The following is a 17773-nucleotide window of genomic DNA, read 5'->3' as shown; positions in this document are numbered from 1 at the left end:
GATCATGGGAGTCTGGAGGGGGATTTTGGAGAGGAGGAGAGAGAGTGCGGGCGGGGCAGGGAGGGGGGAGAAAGTGATGAGAAGCAGCGAGCGCTTCTCTCACAGGGGCGTTACCCTCTATCCGTCTGGCTGTCTGTCTGTCCCTCTGTCTGCTTCTCTTCTTCTTTCTCTCTCTCCTTCCCCTTCTCTCCTCTCTCTCACACACACACACACACTCAATTAACCATGAGCTTGGGAGACAACGTGTGCCCACAGAACAAGCACATTAAGGGCTACAATGGTGGGATTAAAGATGGTACCCCTCCCCTCCACCACCACCACCAGCAGACTTCCAGCCACCCTCCCATCCCTGCCGTGTCCAGCCCAGAGAGAGGCTCAGCAGGTGGGCTGGCAGCAAGTGTCATGGCTCTCAGGGGCTCTGACTGCTTAAGAGGGTCCCAGACAGCTGCCCATCTGGGGCTCTACTCTTCACACACACACACACACACACACACACACACACACACACACACACACACACATACACACACATCTGAGATGAGATTTCAAAACAATATACTCAGCCACATACAACATAATTAAAAGGTCTGAGAGGTGCACAGCCAGTTTTAATGACACAACAAGCTGATGATGCATGTTCATTAACCGACTAACTGATCGTCTTTGAACCCTGTGGTTAATTGTTTCCCTTTGCCTCGGTCAGTACTCACTCACCCTCTCTGTGGCAAGAAGGTGGAGGCTTAGCTGGAGCGGTTGCTACGCAACTTGTTGCCGGGGTAATGGGTAACATCCATGGCCCATTGGATGCGTGCAGGCAATCGTAATCTCAACAGGCTGAAGGAAGGGAGACTTACTATTTTGGAGGGGTGTCAACAGATGTTTTCTATCTATTTATTTATTTATTTATTTGTTTGTTTATTTGTGTTAGTATTAGCATACATGTTAGTGACGCCCTATTTTACTCAACATAGCAGCACAGGGAAGGGGAGGGGCCAAAAAAGAGGGGAGACCGTATTAACAATGAGGGGAGGTGTGTGTGTGTGTGTGTGTGTGTGAGTGTGTCTGTGTGTGTGTCTGTCTGTGTGTGTGTCTGTGTGTGTGTCTGTGTCTGTGTGTGTGTGTGTGTGTGTGTGTGTGTGTGTGTGTGTGTATGTGTATGTGTGTGTGTCTGTGTGTGTGTGTGTGTGTGTGTGTGTGTCTGTCTGTGTGTGTGTGTGTGTGTGTGTGTATGTGTCTGTCTGTGTGTGTGTGTGTGTGGTGGCAAAGAGAGAGAGTAGGGCAGGAGGGGGAGGGTGCCAGAGGGACATGCTGGACACAAAGCGAGCGAGACGGCTGGTGAGAGGGTGTGTGTGTGAGAGGGTGTGTGTGTGAGAGTCTAATCACCAGCAGCATGATGAAACAGCACCCATCTTCTGCCACACGGCCCACAAAACAGAGGAGATTATCTGGATCAGTGGCCCACTGGGAAGCACGGCTTTTTAGTCTAACGTACGCTCTCACACACACACATGCACACACACACACACACACACACACACACACACACACACACACACACAAACACAGTGGACATCGATGCTGTAAGTAAGTGAAGTCTACTGAGTACTGTGTGTGCTGTTGTTTGTTGATGATTTCTGTATTATTGTTTTGTGTTTGAGTTCTGTAGGACTAGGACATCCCAGCAGTGGCAGCCATTACAATCTCAGTGTAAGAAACATGCATCGAGAGACGCATTCAGCAGGAATGCAGATGAAGTGTAGTCCGTGGAGATAAGGTTGCCTTATTGATCAAGATCCATCAGAGAGGATGAGGAGGAGGAGAAAGTGCAGTGACAGTGCCCATCAGACTGGAACTGGGCATGTGCAGACTGAACACAGCAGTGTATGTGTGTGTGTGTGTGTGTGTGTGTGTGTGTGTGTGTGTGTGTGTGTGTGTGTGTGTGTGTGAGTGTGAGTGAGGGAAAGGTGCATGGGGTGCGTAATGTGTGTGGGTGTAAGAGAGATAGAGAGACATGCATGTACAGTACTATGTGTTGTTTTATGTTGAGACAGAGAGAGAGAGAGTGTGAGAGACAGAGAGAGAAAAGAGAGAGAGAGAAGAGATAGAGATGAGAGGGAGAGAGAGAAGAAAGAGAGACAGAGAGAGAGTGAGAGAGACAGAGAGAGAAGAGAGAGAGAGAAGAGATATAGAGAGAGAAAAGAAAGAGAGAGGAGAGAGAGACAGAGAGAGAAAGAAAAGAGAGAGAGAGATGCATGTGGCGTGTGATATGTGTGCCAACACAGAACACGGGCTTCACATGCTGCTCCACGTGCCATCCTGCCTCCAGCCTCAGGAGAAGAGGCAAAAGAGACGAGGCAGGAGGACAACACAGAGAACAGAGAGAGAGAGGGGAGACTAGAGAAACGCAAGATGAGATGAGATGAGAGGCTTTACGTGGCTTATGCCTTTTCGTGCATATGGACCTCTCTTACACACAGCTGCCAGCTGCCAATTCGGAATGACAGGGATTCCTGAGAGGGGCGTGGTGGCCAATTTTGGTGGCGCAGGGTCTTGGTGCTGGGTGGGGGTGGGAGGTATGGAGTTTGGTTGGGGCTGGGGGGGGGGGGGGGGGGGGGTGGGCAGTGATCCTCTAACGGGCAGTGGTCCTGTGGTGTCAGCAGAGGCCAATTTCAAGCCCGCCTGCTGTTTTCCCTTCTACCTGAGTCAGTGTCCAGGGCCGGGGCAGGAAAGTGCTGTATGAAACCCACGCAAACACACACATACACACACACACACACACACACACACACACACACACAGACACACACACACACACAAGCCTCATACAGCGACTGAGCAAATCACCCCAGATTCCTCGCAAACGTCTCATCTCATTATCCAAGTACATGGGGCGTACCATTAAGCACATGTAAGTAAGGGGGGATGGGTAAAAATCCTGGAAAAAAGGGAAAAGATATTCAGAAACGGTGAGCAATTTTAAAGGGTAATTCATTCTGAAACAAAACTTGCCTTTGCCCATCACATATTCTTGTTTGTTTTCAGATATCAGAGTGTCATATGAACCTAAACTGTTATTTCAGTTGTTATGTATCCAGTGCTCCCCCTTGGTTCCCATCCCTGGGAGAGATGCTTGTTGTTGGTGACTTCATCCTTTGTCTCGGCTTAGATCACAAGACTGGGAACGGAACTCTCTCCCACCAACACAGCTCTTGTGGGGAGGGGCCACTGATGTCATCGCTCGTCTGATTGGAGACAAAGGCTGACTGACAGGTTCTTCACCAGTGGCTCTTCATTTCAGATGTGAGGCTGACACAGGTCCCCAACAAACTAAAACAAATAAATAAATGGCATCAAAACCCTGCATTGTGCCATCACAGGCAATTCCTCAAACACAAAGACTGCTTTATTCCAACCCAGTCACTGACACGGGCCGACAAACGTCCATGAAACAAGGTCAACAGAAAGGGACGAACCCCATACTTGGACATTGTTTGGACCTTGCTCCATTCCAAAGGGATCTAATGATAGATGAGGGACTGATTGTGTTGGGTGTGTGAGTTGACATGAATAAGCACTGCCGAAGAATATTTAGAGAACAACTGTTGATAGGCATGCCATGATGTTACTATACCATACTAATATGTTCTACTTGTATTCAGATCTCGTTGACAGAGAGTGTCATGTTTCCAGGCTAGGACAGGTGCTGCTGGGAGTATGAGTGAGTGAGAGAGTGAGTGTGTTAGTGAGTGAGTGAGTTAGTGAGTGAGTGAGTTAGTGAGTGAGTGAGTGAGTGAGAGACATAACGGTTGAAAAATTGATGAGTGTGTGTGCGTGTGTCTCTGTGTGTGTGTGGGAGTGTATGATAGAGAGTAGGGAGAAAAAGAGAGGAAAATAGGAAGACAAATAGACAATCACAAATTGGATTATGTGAGCAAGCTACTCGACCTCCATAATGGATCATAAACATGTACAATTTGTCCACTGAATCTCCACCACAAGAAACAATACCCCACCATGACATACATTATCATCATAACCGTTTATACCATGGCTCCTTTGATCCAATTTCTTCACCACAGTCCAAGACATCCACTGTCCTGCATGGCCCTGTCTCTCTGCTCTGCTCTGCCCTGCCCACAAAGAGATTGGCTGTGGGAGGGAATGGGCAGGAGGAGCAGGCCTATTTAGTGGTCATTCCCTTGACTGCTGTTTCCTCCTTAATAGCCTTGAACTATACAGAGTGGTGGTCAGAGATGACACACTAAAATTCAGACCTCCCTCTGTGAGCTAAAAGGTCATCTGGTCCACCCAAACAGCCTCTGAGCTTGTGGATGTGTAAGAATGTCGTGTCGATGCTGTGATGATGATCATCATTGTCAAGGAGAGGGATTGTCTCACCGACTTACTAAAAATAGACAGACATTTTTTTTTTGTCCTCTTTGCTCTCATCACTCGTTTCCTCACTTACCCTCTCTCTCTCTCTCTCTCTCTCTCTCTCTCTCTCTCTCTCTCAAGTAGTACCTTTTCTCTCTATCACACACAATCACAGTACCTTTTTGTCATCTTTTTCAGAGATTGAGATCCACCACCGAGCCTTATTAACACGCATAGTGTACAATTGGCTCTTGCCAAGAGGAAGAAATTCACTGGACCACTCTGGTCTAAACATCTGTGCATGCTTGTTGTTGCTGCCCACACATAAACACACGCTTGCCCTCTTACTCACTTAATAACCAACTGCAATACAACACTCTACACCACTGTGCTCTCTCTCTCTCTCTCTCTCTCTCTCTCTCTCTCCATGGCTTCCTCTCCTCCTCCATCTTTTCCTCCTCTTCTCTCCTCCTCCACCCTCCACAGCTCTTTGTTTTGCTCGTCCAACACACATGCCACCCCCACCTTTCGCTTCCCTCTTACATCATGGTCCCAGAGGTGCATTGTGATGGTAACGGGCTGTGAGGCAGCAACTGCTGCGTCTTTCTCCACCCACCCCCACCCGCATCTCCTCTCATCTATAACCCATCCACATTGACTAGTGCACTAGTGCTGGGTCTGCCCCTGAGGTCAGCATCTATCTCTGCCCCCAGGCACCCCCTTCTTGTCTCCACCTCCTCCAACCATTAAGGGCTCTCTGCCATTCACCAGATTGCACCTGTATGCAGGAGTTATTCTTCCTTCAGACACATCAGGGCAAACTGAATTAGGTGTGTGTGTTGGGTGGGGGGTAATTCAATTGACCCTCAGAACACATGGCTATATATGCTCCAACTCATGGGCCTTTCTATACATACATTTCTGAATGGCAGGACAAATGCAATGTCCACAAAGCGTATGAACCTCATATGCATTTTCTGTTTATGTTTTTAGGCTCATTTAAGCTAATTTGTTCCGCTAAAATGTTAATCATTGATCACCAATGATAAGCCAGGCACTGATGATTAAACTGTTTAGTCTTGCTTCACTGGCTTAAAAATAAAACAAAATGAAAAACAACCCTGTCTCTAAATATTTTGGCAGTGTCCCATTTGCAGTGTTAGAGAATCGGGTCAAGTTCTTCTTTCAGAGTTCCTTTTGCCTTGTAGCCAAGAGGGACGACTGTTTGTGTATGCCTGTGTGTGTGTGTGTGTGTGTGTGTGTGTGTGTGTGTGTGTGTGTGTGTGTGTGCCTGCGTGTGTGTGTGTGTGTGTTTGTGTTTGAGAAAGTGAGAGAGAAAGAGAGGGATAGATAAAACCTCTGAACTTGTCATGTCTTAGACTTTGACACTGATATCATCACCATAATTATTACCAAATCACATCCTTCAATGTCGTATCTAATTCAATCGATACACAGTATGTAGTATCTCAATCCATACACAGTATGTATGTAGTATCTAATTCAATCCATACACAGTATATACTGCATTTCCATATACAGTAATACTACATACGTTTCAATCTACAGTGTATACTACATACATTTGACAGTCACAAAACTGCCACTCTGGAGGGACTGTAAAAGAAAAGAAAAAAGGATCTGTTGCATGGTCATGGTCTGTCACACAAAGCCATTAGGGTAACCTCCCCCTCTCTCTCTCGCTCTCTCATTCTCTCTCCCTAAGCCTTTCTCTCTTTCTGTCTCTCTCTTTCTCTCTCTCTCTCACTCTCTCCCATCTCTCTCTCTCTTTCTCTCTCTGTCTCTTACTCTCAATCTCCACTGGCAGACAGGGGGTTCCATCTGTTGGGCCTCATTACGGGGGAAAGACTCAGGACACGGCCATTATCTCACAGACGAGGAGGAGGAGGAGGAGGAGAGGGGAACGAGGACAAGAGAGGGGGAGAGACAGAAAAGGACAGTAGGAGCGACTAGAGGGGACAGCCTAAGGGCAGTGACGCGAGAATGGATGTCCCCACAGTGCCTGGTGTGTGCTAGTCAGTGTGTGGAAGCAGGAGCAGCCATGCCCACTGGTCCTGATGCTGTTGGGGGAGAGAAAGGAGAAGAGATACAGATGGACGCCTAATCAGACAGTGAATATGGAGATAGAGAATGAACACTCCCCTGAGAAAATATGAATAATATTAAGTATGAAATAAATAAATAAATATATTATTTATAGGCCTATATAATTATGAATATCATCAGTTGAAATAATAGTTTTATTGCCATTATTACTGAATTATATGAATGACATGAGCAGTGCAGTGATTTTATATGATCCATGATCCATTCTTTCACATTGGGAGATGAATGCTAAATGATCCACCAGCAGGCTGTAATCGTGATGAGATGCCCAGTCCAGCCAGAGGCAGTACTAATTTTAAAGATGTACTCAATTTTTAATACAACACTTCAAAACGTGCCCTGCTGGTTCCCTCTTGCACTGTATGTAACTGTCTGATGGGGACTGGCCCAGATATCTGTCTACGGCCATCAACAAATCTTTCTCATAAACAATATGGTGACCCAATTATCAGTTCCCTACCGACTGAGTTTAGCGAATAAGGGACCATACTGACGAAAAATCCTCCTCACAGATTTAATGCTGATTTCTGGAAGTCTGCCAGGCAATGCAAATTAACACAAATGACAAGACAAAAAGAGCCCTAAGAGATTAAATTTACATATATAATGTGATTGAATGACGAGGAAGTAATTTCTTTACTCATCTCTCTTATGTCTGAAGACAAAGATGAAGATTTATTAACATTTTGTACTGTTTGTATGACAGTGTGCCACAAGCAGTAAGTGGATTAGGGGCCCTAAGTGAACATTTGCACATACACACACTTGCATGCCGTGTGTGTGTGTGTGTATGGTATAGAAGGGTGGGGGTTGGGAGGGAGCATGTAGCTCCGTCTCCTCCACCCGGAGCCTCACACTGGGGGAGAGGCAGCTGAGGGGTTATGTAACAGCCTGTTACGTAAAGAGGGTATTATTATAGCCAACATATCGTATGGATATTCATTCACTGGCTTTTTACATTTCTGCACAAAAAAACCCCACAGACGTCCATGCGCAGACATAATTCTTCACTCGTGCACAAGAGGCAGCATCCTTCACTTCAGATGGGACGATCAGAGAGCAGAAGAGAATGTGCGTGGGACATGGGCCATGGGACATGAGGATGCTGTCCTGGTTTTATGGGAAACATGTGACCTCACACGATGGGGGTTAAACCACGCTGGGGGGCGACGCCTCGAGTCGAACAGTCACCCTCATTCATTATTCACGGGCACTCTTTTGAACTAACTCCTGTGGTGCCAGGCGAGTCGCTTGTCTCTCTCTATGGGGCGCTGCGATACTCTCAGGTGTGCCATCAGCAGCAGAATCTCTATGGGTTACCTGCACGTGGTACACCCATCAGACTTCCGTCTCTGTAGTTACCGTGGCGATGAGCCCGAGCAGCACGGGAGCCTGCAGCCCACGTCCGCATCATTAGCTCTGGACCAATCATGGCAGAGGTTTGGGATGAGAAGAGGGCTGTAGAAAATCTGGTTGCCTGCGAGGAAAATGGTCCTGCACTGATAAAAATGGGTCACTTCTCTGTTCGGCGCAAGTGCCCATGCCTGAATGCATCTGAAAGGTTGAGAGAGAGGAGAAGAGAGAAAATAAGAGAGGAGGAGAGGAGAGGAGAAGAGAAGAGAGGGGATGGAAGGAGCGGAGAGGAGAGGAAAGTAAAGGAGATAAGACTAGAGGGGAGGTGATGAGAGAGTAGTAGAGGAGAGGAGAGGAAAAGAGAGTCCCCCTTCACATGTCACCAGGAAATGTTTACCATGTGTTAGCTGATATTATCTCTCTCTCTCTCTCTCTCTCTCTCTCTCTCTCTCTGTATGTGTCTAAGAGGCTGTGCTGCAGAGATATGCACTGTTCAACAATCCCATAAGGGAGCATGTCATTCTCTGTTATCATTGATATGCTAATGTCACTCTGGCTCTACTGTCACAAATGGCAGCTTCTGCTCTCCTCAGTGTGTCCTCTACCACTCTGCCACTGACCACTGGAGACACCTCTGGTTAGGAGAAATACAATCAGGCCTCTTGCCGCTCACACAAATGCGCTTCTAGGATAACCAATCGTCCAGATTTTGTCTGAGCGGTATGGCTTTTGAGTCCCCTGTCTGGACCTAGCTATCTGTCCTTCTTTCTGGCATGTGCCGTGCTAGAACAACGTACAAGTAACAATTCTGAATACAATGCGTTCTCGACAGGGCTTTGAAGTGGCATGCACAGTCTGCACCTAAATAGACAAAAAATATCATTCATGTGATAAATTGCTTTTTTTTCATGAGCAGAGTGAAAATGACTAATTACCCGGTGTGCTTACATGGTAAACATGAGCAACAGATGCTGTCAACAAAAGGAAAGACAGCTGGTCAGCTGTTTTTAGTCCCTGCCCCCCCCCGTCTATAGATCTCTCTGTCGGTCACGTGACATTTAAGATTCTTGATCTCTGGTGTTGCTCCAACAGAGCATGAAGTCATGATGCCGTCACCCAGCTACATGTGCTGAACATGGTCTTAACGATCACATTCAACCCCAAGTGCAAATTAAAGCATTTTCGACTCATTAAGTCTGTGTCAGGCGTTTAAAATACCATCATGGCACTGGTCTAATAACTGATACAGCAGATTAAGCTTGCCATGTTTACACATAATTTTGCCTACAATATTAAACATCACAAGGACCATGATGGCTATAGTTGGCATTTGTTTTTTGTTAAAGATCAAATGTCTTGGAAGATGTATCAGGATTTGTGATACAATCAATATTTGAGCTTGTGGTGTATTTTTGTTTTTTTTAGGCCTGGTAGCCTTGTTTGAGTAATTGACCCATATGGTATGTCCAAACAGCAGCATAAACTGCTTTCCATAATCCATCTGAAACACTTGCTTGACCCGAATAGCAAAAATCAATTGCCTAATTCTTAGTCACGTGCAGTTGGGTTGTCCCACAGCAACACTTTTGTGCACACAAACAGACAGACAAACAGACAGACACAGACACACACACACTTGTTATTCATGTTCAGACCACAAATCCACCTGCTTCCCACATGTCACATCTGCAGCTAATGGCTGCCAAAGGAACCCCGTCACCCCAACAGAACACACACACACACACACACACACACACACACACGTATGTGCGCGCACACACACACACATACACACACACACACACACATTGTCAGCCAGACACGTTGCTCCCTCCCTGCACTTCCTTTGATTTGTCCATCCTTTGTCCCCTGCAGAGAGATGCTGCCATGTGCCCATAAAGAAAGAGGGAGACTGCCACTCTCTCTCTTTCTCTCTCTTTTTTTGAGAGGAGGGGGGGGGGTCGATGCCATCTGCCTCTTTTCTCCAGGGCAGGAATGCAGACGCCAAAGACTTTCCTCTCTCTATCCTCTCCAAAACAAAACCAGCCCCAGTGGGGGTGAGCCAGCACATGGCAAGTAGGCTCCTACCGATGCCAGGTGGAGGAAAGAAAAGAAGGCAAAAAATCAGACGCTGCAGGAAATCGAGCTGTGAGGTTAGAGCTGTCCAACCGGGGGGGTGGGGGGGGTGTTGCTACTGTAATGTGTGAGAGCATGGCTGAGTCTTTCCTTCTGTGCCCTGGAGGACCATAAATCATTCAGATTAATATGACATCAGCACCAAATGAAGACACTGGGATGAGTCATCCATGAGGAATTGACCAGAAATGCAGTCTGTCCACTCCTGCCAGGGACAGATGTTAAATGCTGATACGGCAGATGCACATCAGCCTCAGTCTGTTAAGACGTTTTGGCTCCAAGTGTCTCTCTCTGCTGAACATGCACCAAGTTCCTCCTCCTCCCAAATACTCGCATGCAGACTCAAGCTGACGACAAGATTATCTAATACGTTTGGAATGGAACGAGACTCGGAAACGTGACGTCTAAATATAAAACAAAAAAGGGGCTTCAAATATTCAGGGCTTGAGCAGATCACAACATGAACAAAGAGTAGGCGACCTGTTTGAGGCAGTGTGTGGCGTGAGGACTGAGAGCTAAAAATACCCCTGGAATTAGACGCACTGTTTTGCCTTGATTATTATGCAGTGGTTTGTCCTCCATGGAAGTTTTACATTTGCTGGAGTTATGCCTGGTCCATGGAATGGGTTTAAATCAAAAGCTATTGTCTTGTCTATGAGAGATGACATTGTGTTGATTGCTTGGAAAAAGACAAGCAAACAGAAGTATGCTAACACACTCTCTCTCACATACACACACACACACACACACACACACACAAAATAAACACACACATAAAAATAAAAAGTGATGGCAGAGAGATGCTACCTGTTGACAATGCTGCTGTGTTAATCAGTGTGTTAAGCACCTGAATTTCCCCTGTGTTGGCCTGAAAGAGGGAAGACACACTTTTTTAAAAATTATGATTTAGTCATCCTTTCCTTTCTTTAACCAGGGTAGTCAAAATTCTCTTTCCCAAATGAGCCCTGACCAAAAAAGGCAGCACCTAGTTAGAATGTAGCCTGGATTGCCCCAATAAAGACAACTGTATGAATGGGTTTTCTACTTGACAGAACTTCACTTGTGGTTTAGGGCAAGAATACAAAAGTTCAGTTGCAGCCATGGGGGGCTATGATGAAAAACTTCCCACAATGAAATGTCATATTAACTCTCAATTTAACATTACAGAGGACTTGATTTCTAACAGAAAGAAGGCTAGTGGAAAGAATGATTTCATGAAGGGTATGATGTGGTGAACCACTGACAGACAGGAAGTTTCTATGCACAGATAAGTACAGGAGGTATGAGGACATGAAGATGATATACCTTTACCTGAGGTTATCCTTTCAACATCTCTCTCTCTCTCTCTCTCTCTCTCTCTCTCTCTCTCTCTTTCCATCACTCTCCCCTATCCTTTCCTCATGAGGCCGAGACAGATAGATGGCAGCTGATGGGAGATATCCTGTCAGATGGGACTATAAACGCTTGACGGTGCTCGTATGTCAAGCAGATACGGGCCCTGGCACGATGACATAATGAAGAGGACCCAGACACTCCCGTGGATGTAGTCCTCTATTCGTGCCGGCGGACGCAGACGGGCGATCAGACGGCTGTCCAGTAGAGTGCAGGCCGAGCTTGGCGAGGCAAGCAATGGCTATGTGCAGGACCCTCCATAAGTCTCCCTGCACGGTCATATTATCTGTAACTGGGAAAAATTGACACTGCAAGCCACAGCCACCACACAGCCCGGTGTCAAAAAAATACCACTGACATAAGCAACGGAAAAAACATCTCAACAAACAAATTGCCTTGTCACATTTGCAGCTAATTGCCTATGTCATCATATCAAGCCCGCCTCAACGGTTGTGATTGGTGAACGGGTTTTAGGAACATTGGAAATGGTCTTTGCCAGACAGACCTGCAGAGCAAATTCAAAATTTCAAAAGGTTCGTCTGGGTTTCTCCCTGGCTAGATGAGAAGTGGAGGAGGAGAAGGGTGTGATGAATGCAATTTAATCCATGCCCGGCTTTTATTACGTAGGCTATTACTTTGAAGTCAGTGACCCCCTTGGTCATCCATATCTTAAGCAATACTGAGTGTGGATGGTCACTGACATTTAGTTGGGATTTACAAGCAGATAGTTTGCATAAGCCTAACATACAGTAGGCTAGTCTAGGCTATGTGGCCTATGTGTTCAATGACAAATCCTGGATTGTTTCTCATTTGATTATGACTGCAGGCACTTCGACACACAGAAGCAAGCTATTACATAAGATCCCCTGTATCACTGTGGCAAAAGGATGCAGTAGCCTAGCCTAGTCTAAATTTAATAAAATAGGATAGGCTACAACTTAGGCTACCCTCAGACCGATGACGTAGCTTAGGCCTATTTACAGAACATTATAATTGATTTTAATTTGACTTTTTGTGCTCATTTAAATGATCTTGGGATTAGAAACACATTTGATCATTAAAACAGGGCTTCTAACATCTTAAAGAGTGCATTTTGCTGTGGCCTGTCTCACCTCGTGGTCTTGTTTAGATACCTAAACAGTGAAATAACTACAAATCCCACAATACCATGTTATGAAATGCAATAGCCAATAAGAGGGCAGATCACCCTGTGACGAAATAATATTTGGTCTTTTTATGCGCGAACTGCCGGGGCAATTGTAGAAATCGGCGCGAGAAGGTTTGGGCTCAGAGTCGACAGTCGACTGTTGCAGAAGGTGGGTGTGACGGCTATTGTGGTGTAGGTGTTCATTTCAGAAGATTTTTAGCGCTTGGACATATTCCTGAATTACAGATTAATATAGGCAATATGTTTGGGATTACATGGATTTAATAATCAAGTAATTTTTGTCAAGATCCTTGTGATTATCAATTTGTGCCGTGCTTGAGAGAAGAAATATTAACGCACCCTAACCTCCCGTGGTTTCATATTTAATGCTAGCGCTAGTAAGAAATGTGTATTTGTCATTTCGTCAAATTCAAGTTGAATTGCAGGTCTGTAGTAACGTTATCAGGTGGAAATTAAACAATGGTTGTGCATGCTGCTTTCCAGCATTTTCTAAGGGCTGGGTCTTAGCCGATCAGTTTTTGGGTGGGTGAGCCTTGTCTAGCTATGTCGGCAAGCTCATTAGCTATTGACATGCATGAAACATTCTACCGACATGTCTAGTAACGGTATTAGGTATTGTGTGTACAATTACTTTCGATTTGTGTATAACTTTCTGAGTGAATGGCAGTATTATACGCTTGGGTACCATTCTTTATCCGTTTCATTTTGCGTAGCTGGTGTTTGTAACGGGAACACACCTAACGTTATATCGGTCGACGCAGTCAACCTGCAGCTTTTGTTCACACCATTGATAGAATTGGGATAACGCAACGTTAATGTTATGCCACTTAACGTGAATAACTTATTCAATTGATCCTACTGTGTGTAATAGTTAACATGACCTAGCCCGATTCATCTTGTTGAAACACTCCTTCCCTCACATTGTTCATTGGAAGCAAAATAAGTCCGAGCGTTTATTGAATTTAATCGCAAAATTAACCGGAGGTTTTCTAGAGGATGCTGCTGGTGGGAGATAATGCTAATTGCAAAGCAAACAGGCGGAGCTGGGCACGCGGTCTTGCTTGTCTGCCTTTGTTTGCAGCTGCCGTCGTTCACATAGTAGCGCTTTTGTCTCCGCAGACCCTCATAGCACTGAGAAATGTGTGCAGTTTGCCTTCTGCCTAAAATGCACAATTAGCGACGCTCTCACACTGACATTTTATGTTGTCAATGGCAACAGGAGTGCATGGAAAATGTGATGACTACCATTATTTTGTACACGTGTGTGGTATGTTTGGCGTCAGAACAGCGAGCTCATTAATTTACTATTTGAAGGTGCTTATTTCGACATGGATGGTTTCTATAAACCACGATTCCATATCAACAGTCTTCTGTCGATTGTCATGATTGTTTGACGATCCGAGATTGCCTGACGAAGGCATGTTTTCGTCTCGCTTTTGGTTTGTAAGTATGCACCCTTGACATTTGTTCAGGATGTGAGGAAAAGCGCGTGGTTAACCGAATTATCTACCGCTTGTTCAAAGCGCGCCAAAGTCTAAGGTGGTGTCATAAGCTCCTTTGTGTTCTCACTTTTGAGATGCAAGTTTATATTGCATTACTGTGAGGCTTGAATGGACCGACCGAATGCATGGGCTCGCATTTTGTTAGACCTCGATTGCATGAGCTTTTTAGATCGATACAAATTAGGATAATTTAAAACGCACAGTGAAATGAATATGGGCCATCTTGAGGATTAATTTCGCTGTCAGCAACACAACAATAAACAGGAGCGATGGGCGGTGGTTATTTGTTGCAATCAAATTGACCAAATGGGGTCACTATTGAGCTCGCTGTCTCATTCAAGCGCGGTACATCGTTCATTTTACAATCCACAAAGTGGATGAGGTGAAGTGCGATCTATGACTCAAGTTCACCACTAGAGTGCGATATTGGACAGATTAGATATTTCTTGTGTATTGATAACTGACTCATTGTAATTGAGTTCTTCTGAGTACTTTTTCATTTATTTTCTTGCATTTTGATTGACAGGTACCACTGAACCAGTCTCACTGCTAATATGGCCTCTTCTGGTGGTAAGTGTCTCTTGGGGAGGGGGAGGGGGGGGGGGGGCGGGGGGCACAAAACAAAAGCAGGTACGCCCCTCATCTAGGCACCTGACGGTGATCTAAGAATAACTTTTAACGTGCGTGACCGCCTTTACCCTCCATGGACTCTGAAGATGTAATCCTACATCGACACGTTAGTCATTTCTGCAATTTTCACATGAAATCACATCGGTCTTTTCTGAAAACAAAGTAAAAGACTGTTTCTGTATTTGTAATGAATGACTTAAATGACCGTTACAATAACATTGTCATTATCATCCATTTTCATAAAACAGATATTCAGGTGAAGGAACTCGACAAGCGTGCCTCTGGGCAGGCATTTGAAGTAATCCTCGGAACCCCCGCCCCGGACGCCAAGGGCGAGTTCCCCTTGTCGCCCCCCAAGAAGAAGGACTTATCTTTGGAGGAGATCCAGAGGAAACTGGAGGCTGCTGAGGAGAGGCGCAAGGTGAGCCACTGACATGGATTAATCCCTTACAGCACGCTGGACCTAAAATCACTGCTTTTTATCACATAATCATGGATAAATATACATGATTAACTCGGTTAGGTTTGTCTTTTTGCATGTAGGTTCAGACAAACTTATTTTTTTTAAATTATATTTTATTTTAAGTTGAAACAAATCTTTTTTTTTATTATGTATTTTATTTACTTGCTGAAATCTCATTAATTGATGACTATCATTTCCACACTTGTGTAGCCTACCTTTAGACATCACTAAAGTATTCTAGCTCGGACTGAATGTGTTTGCACTTGGAAATCTCCCTTTTCAGTCACACGAAGCCGAGGTTCTGAAGCACTTAGCTGAGAAGCGTGAGCACGAGAAGGAGGTGCTTCAGAAAGCTCAGGAGGAGAACAACAACTTCAGCAAGCTGGCTGAGGAGAAGCTCAACCAGAAGATGGAGGCCAACAAAGAAAACAGAGAAGCACTTCTGGCAGCTATGAGCGAGAAGTTCAAGGAGAAGGTACTTAAGATTGACCCTTTAGAGGCCTGTGTGTCTGAAGTCTGCTTTAAGAGCGTGTAGTTGTCTAAATGAAACCACTTCTAAGTTCTCTTTGCTCTTTTTCATTCTCCTCAGGACAAGAAAATTGAAGAGGTCCGCAAGAACAAGGAAACCAAAGAGCCTGAGGCTGACACGTCTGCAGGAAACTGAACATTACAATCAAAGGGGACGGGAGAGGGTGGGTTACGGGGAGGGATACTAAAGGTTTTTTTTACACATCCAAAGATTTCTTTTTTGCTTTTTTTGTTTTGACGGCCAGTATCTTTTTGTTCACTGCCTACCTTTTTGAGGAAAAAAAAGAAGAGAGAAAAGTTTAACTCCAGTGCATTGGTTTTCACCAGATTTAACGGTGATGCTTGTCACCACAGCAACACTCACCCACGGCGACACTTGCAGTTTCGGTAGCAGTGGACGCCCTAGGGTCACTCTTGGGCAGGTTTCTCCTAAAGGCTTTGCCATCCATGGCCTACAGCTCTCTTCCCTTGCTGCAGAGCCTGGCTAGGGAACAGGGTGGAGGGGGAACCTGCATCTCTGCGGCGTACCTCTGCAGATTTTAGTTTAAGTGTCTACATTGCTATGGTTCTGTTTTTTTGTTTTGTTTGTTTCTGTGTGGAATCTTGTTTTCCCTCACTTTGAGTCTCCTGTCCATTTCTTTGGATGTGTTCCCAGGCATCTGCCAACTCCAAACCGGTCTGGGCCTGCTCCGTTCCTGATCCTGCAGGACCAGTGTTGGAACAGTTCCTTCTAGATTTGTTCATGCAGCTTTTCATCTTGGCTATTAGCAGCAGTGTTCTTACCTTTCTTTTTTTATAAAACAAACAAAAAAGAAGCATGTCTCTGTGCATAGAACTTTTAACACGTATCTATTGCATACTGCGCGTTTGGAAATGTGATCCTGTGAAGTCCAGAAAAAAACCAACCTGTTTTTAGCACTTAAGCAGAACAAAACGAGAAGTAGCACACGAGTTCTCCACGTGGCCGTGTTTGGTTTCTCTATCTTGCTCCCTTCTGTATATTGCAAATCTCTGGCTAGATTGCGCTTTTCCAGAATCTGCTAGTTTCCATTGATGGACTGTTCCGGCCCAGACTGCAGCTCTGAGACAGATCTGCCTTCGAGCCAAGGTCCAACGGGGCCCAGTTTTGGGCCTACTACAGGCCAGGTCTGTTCCAGCGTCTGTTCCTGCTCTCTGGGTAGTGTTTATGTGTGTTGTCTTAATGTCTGCCCCAGTGCTGCTGACATCTTTGCTTTAATGCGACTGCGTGCACCGGGAGAGCCGGTGTCGATCTCAAAGCACATGACTTGTTCTCCACCAGACCAACGGGGTGTGGGGAAGCCATCTTGGAATGGGACCGGAGAAAATGAGGGTCTACACACAAGGAAAGCAAATGAGCAATACACTTTTGGCATCACGATGGGGAAAACATGTTGACTTAAAACTGTTGTACTAAAAAAAAAAAATAATAAAGGTAGAAGAAAATGCAAGATTTGTGGCGTCTTTGTTTTTAAGAGATTTGTTTGTAGAGTTTCCTTTCGATATTTACCAAAACTATTCAGCTACTTAGCTTCCTGCTGTACAAGCTAGGATTTTGGAATGCTCTAGGGTGCATGGTTATAATCTAGTGTGAAGATTTACTAGGGCAAAATGCATAACCAGTCAGACTAAAATATGCCTAGCACATTACACCTGCTGTCCAGATTTTTTATGTTTAACACAAAATTGATAGTGAAGATTAATTGATTGCACACCTTTTGAAATGTTGACGTTTTTAGCTAACTATGACCATTTCCCTGGCCTCACGACCTTGTTCACTTATGTAATGATGCTGTACAATTGGAACCAGAACAGTGGTTCATGTTCTTACCCAAAAAGCTATGAAGTCTTGTTATAGTAATCTTAACTGTTGTGACGTGAAGGATGTTAACTTATCCAGCAGATACAAGAGGGTACACTACTGCCCCAATTGGTGAGGATTTGTGGCCTACTGGTTAGCGCTTTGTACTTGTAACCGGACTTGTAATTCATGGATTGGGATAAATGCAAGACCAAATTTCCCTCACAGGATCAAAAGAGTATATATACTTATACAGCCAGTGCTCTTGCCTGCCACCTGGT

General features: G+C 45.1%; 1 protein-coding gene across 2 annotated transcripts; it reads left to right on the top strand.

Moving 5' to 3' along the window:
• The first annotated feature begins 12602 nt into the window (after positions 1-12602).
• Positions 12603-17142, top strand: LOC121695977 (stathmin-like). Of its 2 annotated transcripts, none has more exons than XM_042077242.1 (5): positions 12603-12698; positions 14579-14622; positions 14931-15103; positions 15429-15620; positions 15735-17142. In XM_042077242.1, exons 2-5 carry the CDS (start codon positions 14607-14609, stop codon positions 15807-15809), a joined length of 456 nt encoding a protein of 151 aa, XP_041933176.1. In that variant the 5' UTR covers positions 12603-12698; positions 14579-14606; the 3' UTR covers positions 15810-17142. The 2 variants fall into 2 exon arrangements, with proteins under 2 accessions (XP_041933176.1, XP_041933177.1); XM_042077243.1 differs by lacking the exon at positions 12603-12698 and adding an exon at positions 12701-12721.
• The last annotated feature ends 631 nt before the right edge of the window (positions 17143-17773 follow it).

Source organism: Alosa sapidissima, chromosome 21 (genome assembly GCF_018492685.1).
Source record: "Alosa sapidissima isolate fAloSap1 chromosome 21, fAloSap1.pri, whole genome shotgun sequence".
NCBI lineage: Eukaryota > Metazoa > Chordata > Actinopteri > Clupeiformes > Clupeidae > Alosa > Alosa sapidissima.
The sequence above is the reverse complement of the archived record's forward strand: the minus strand, read 5'-3'. Positions and strand labels throughout refer to the sequence as shown.

Coding starts and splice junctions, on each gene's coding strand:
- LOC121695977 (XM_042077242.1), top strand. Junction 15,104..15,428: donor CTGCTGAGGAGAGGCGCAAG/GTGAGCCACTGA, acceptor CTCCCTTTTCAG/TCACACGAAGCCGAGGTTCT. Junction 15,621..15,734: donor GCGAGAAGTTCAAGGAGAAG/GTACTTAAGATT, acceptor CATTCTCCTCAG/GACAAGAAAATTGAAGAGGT.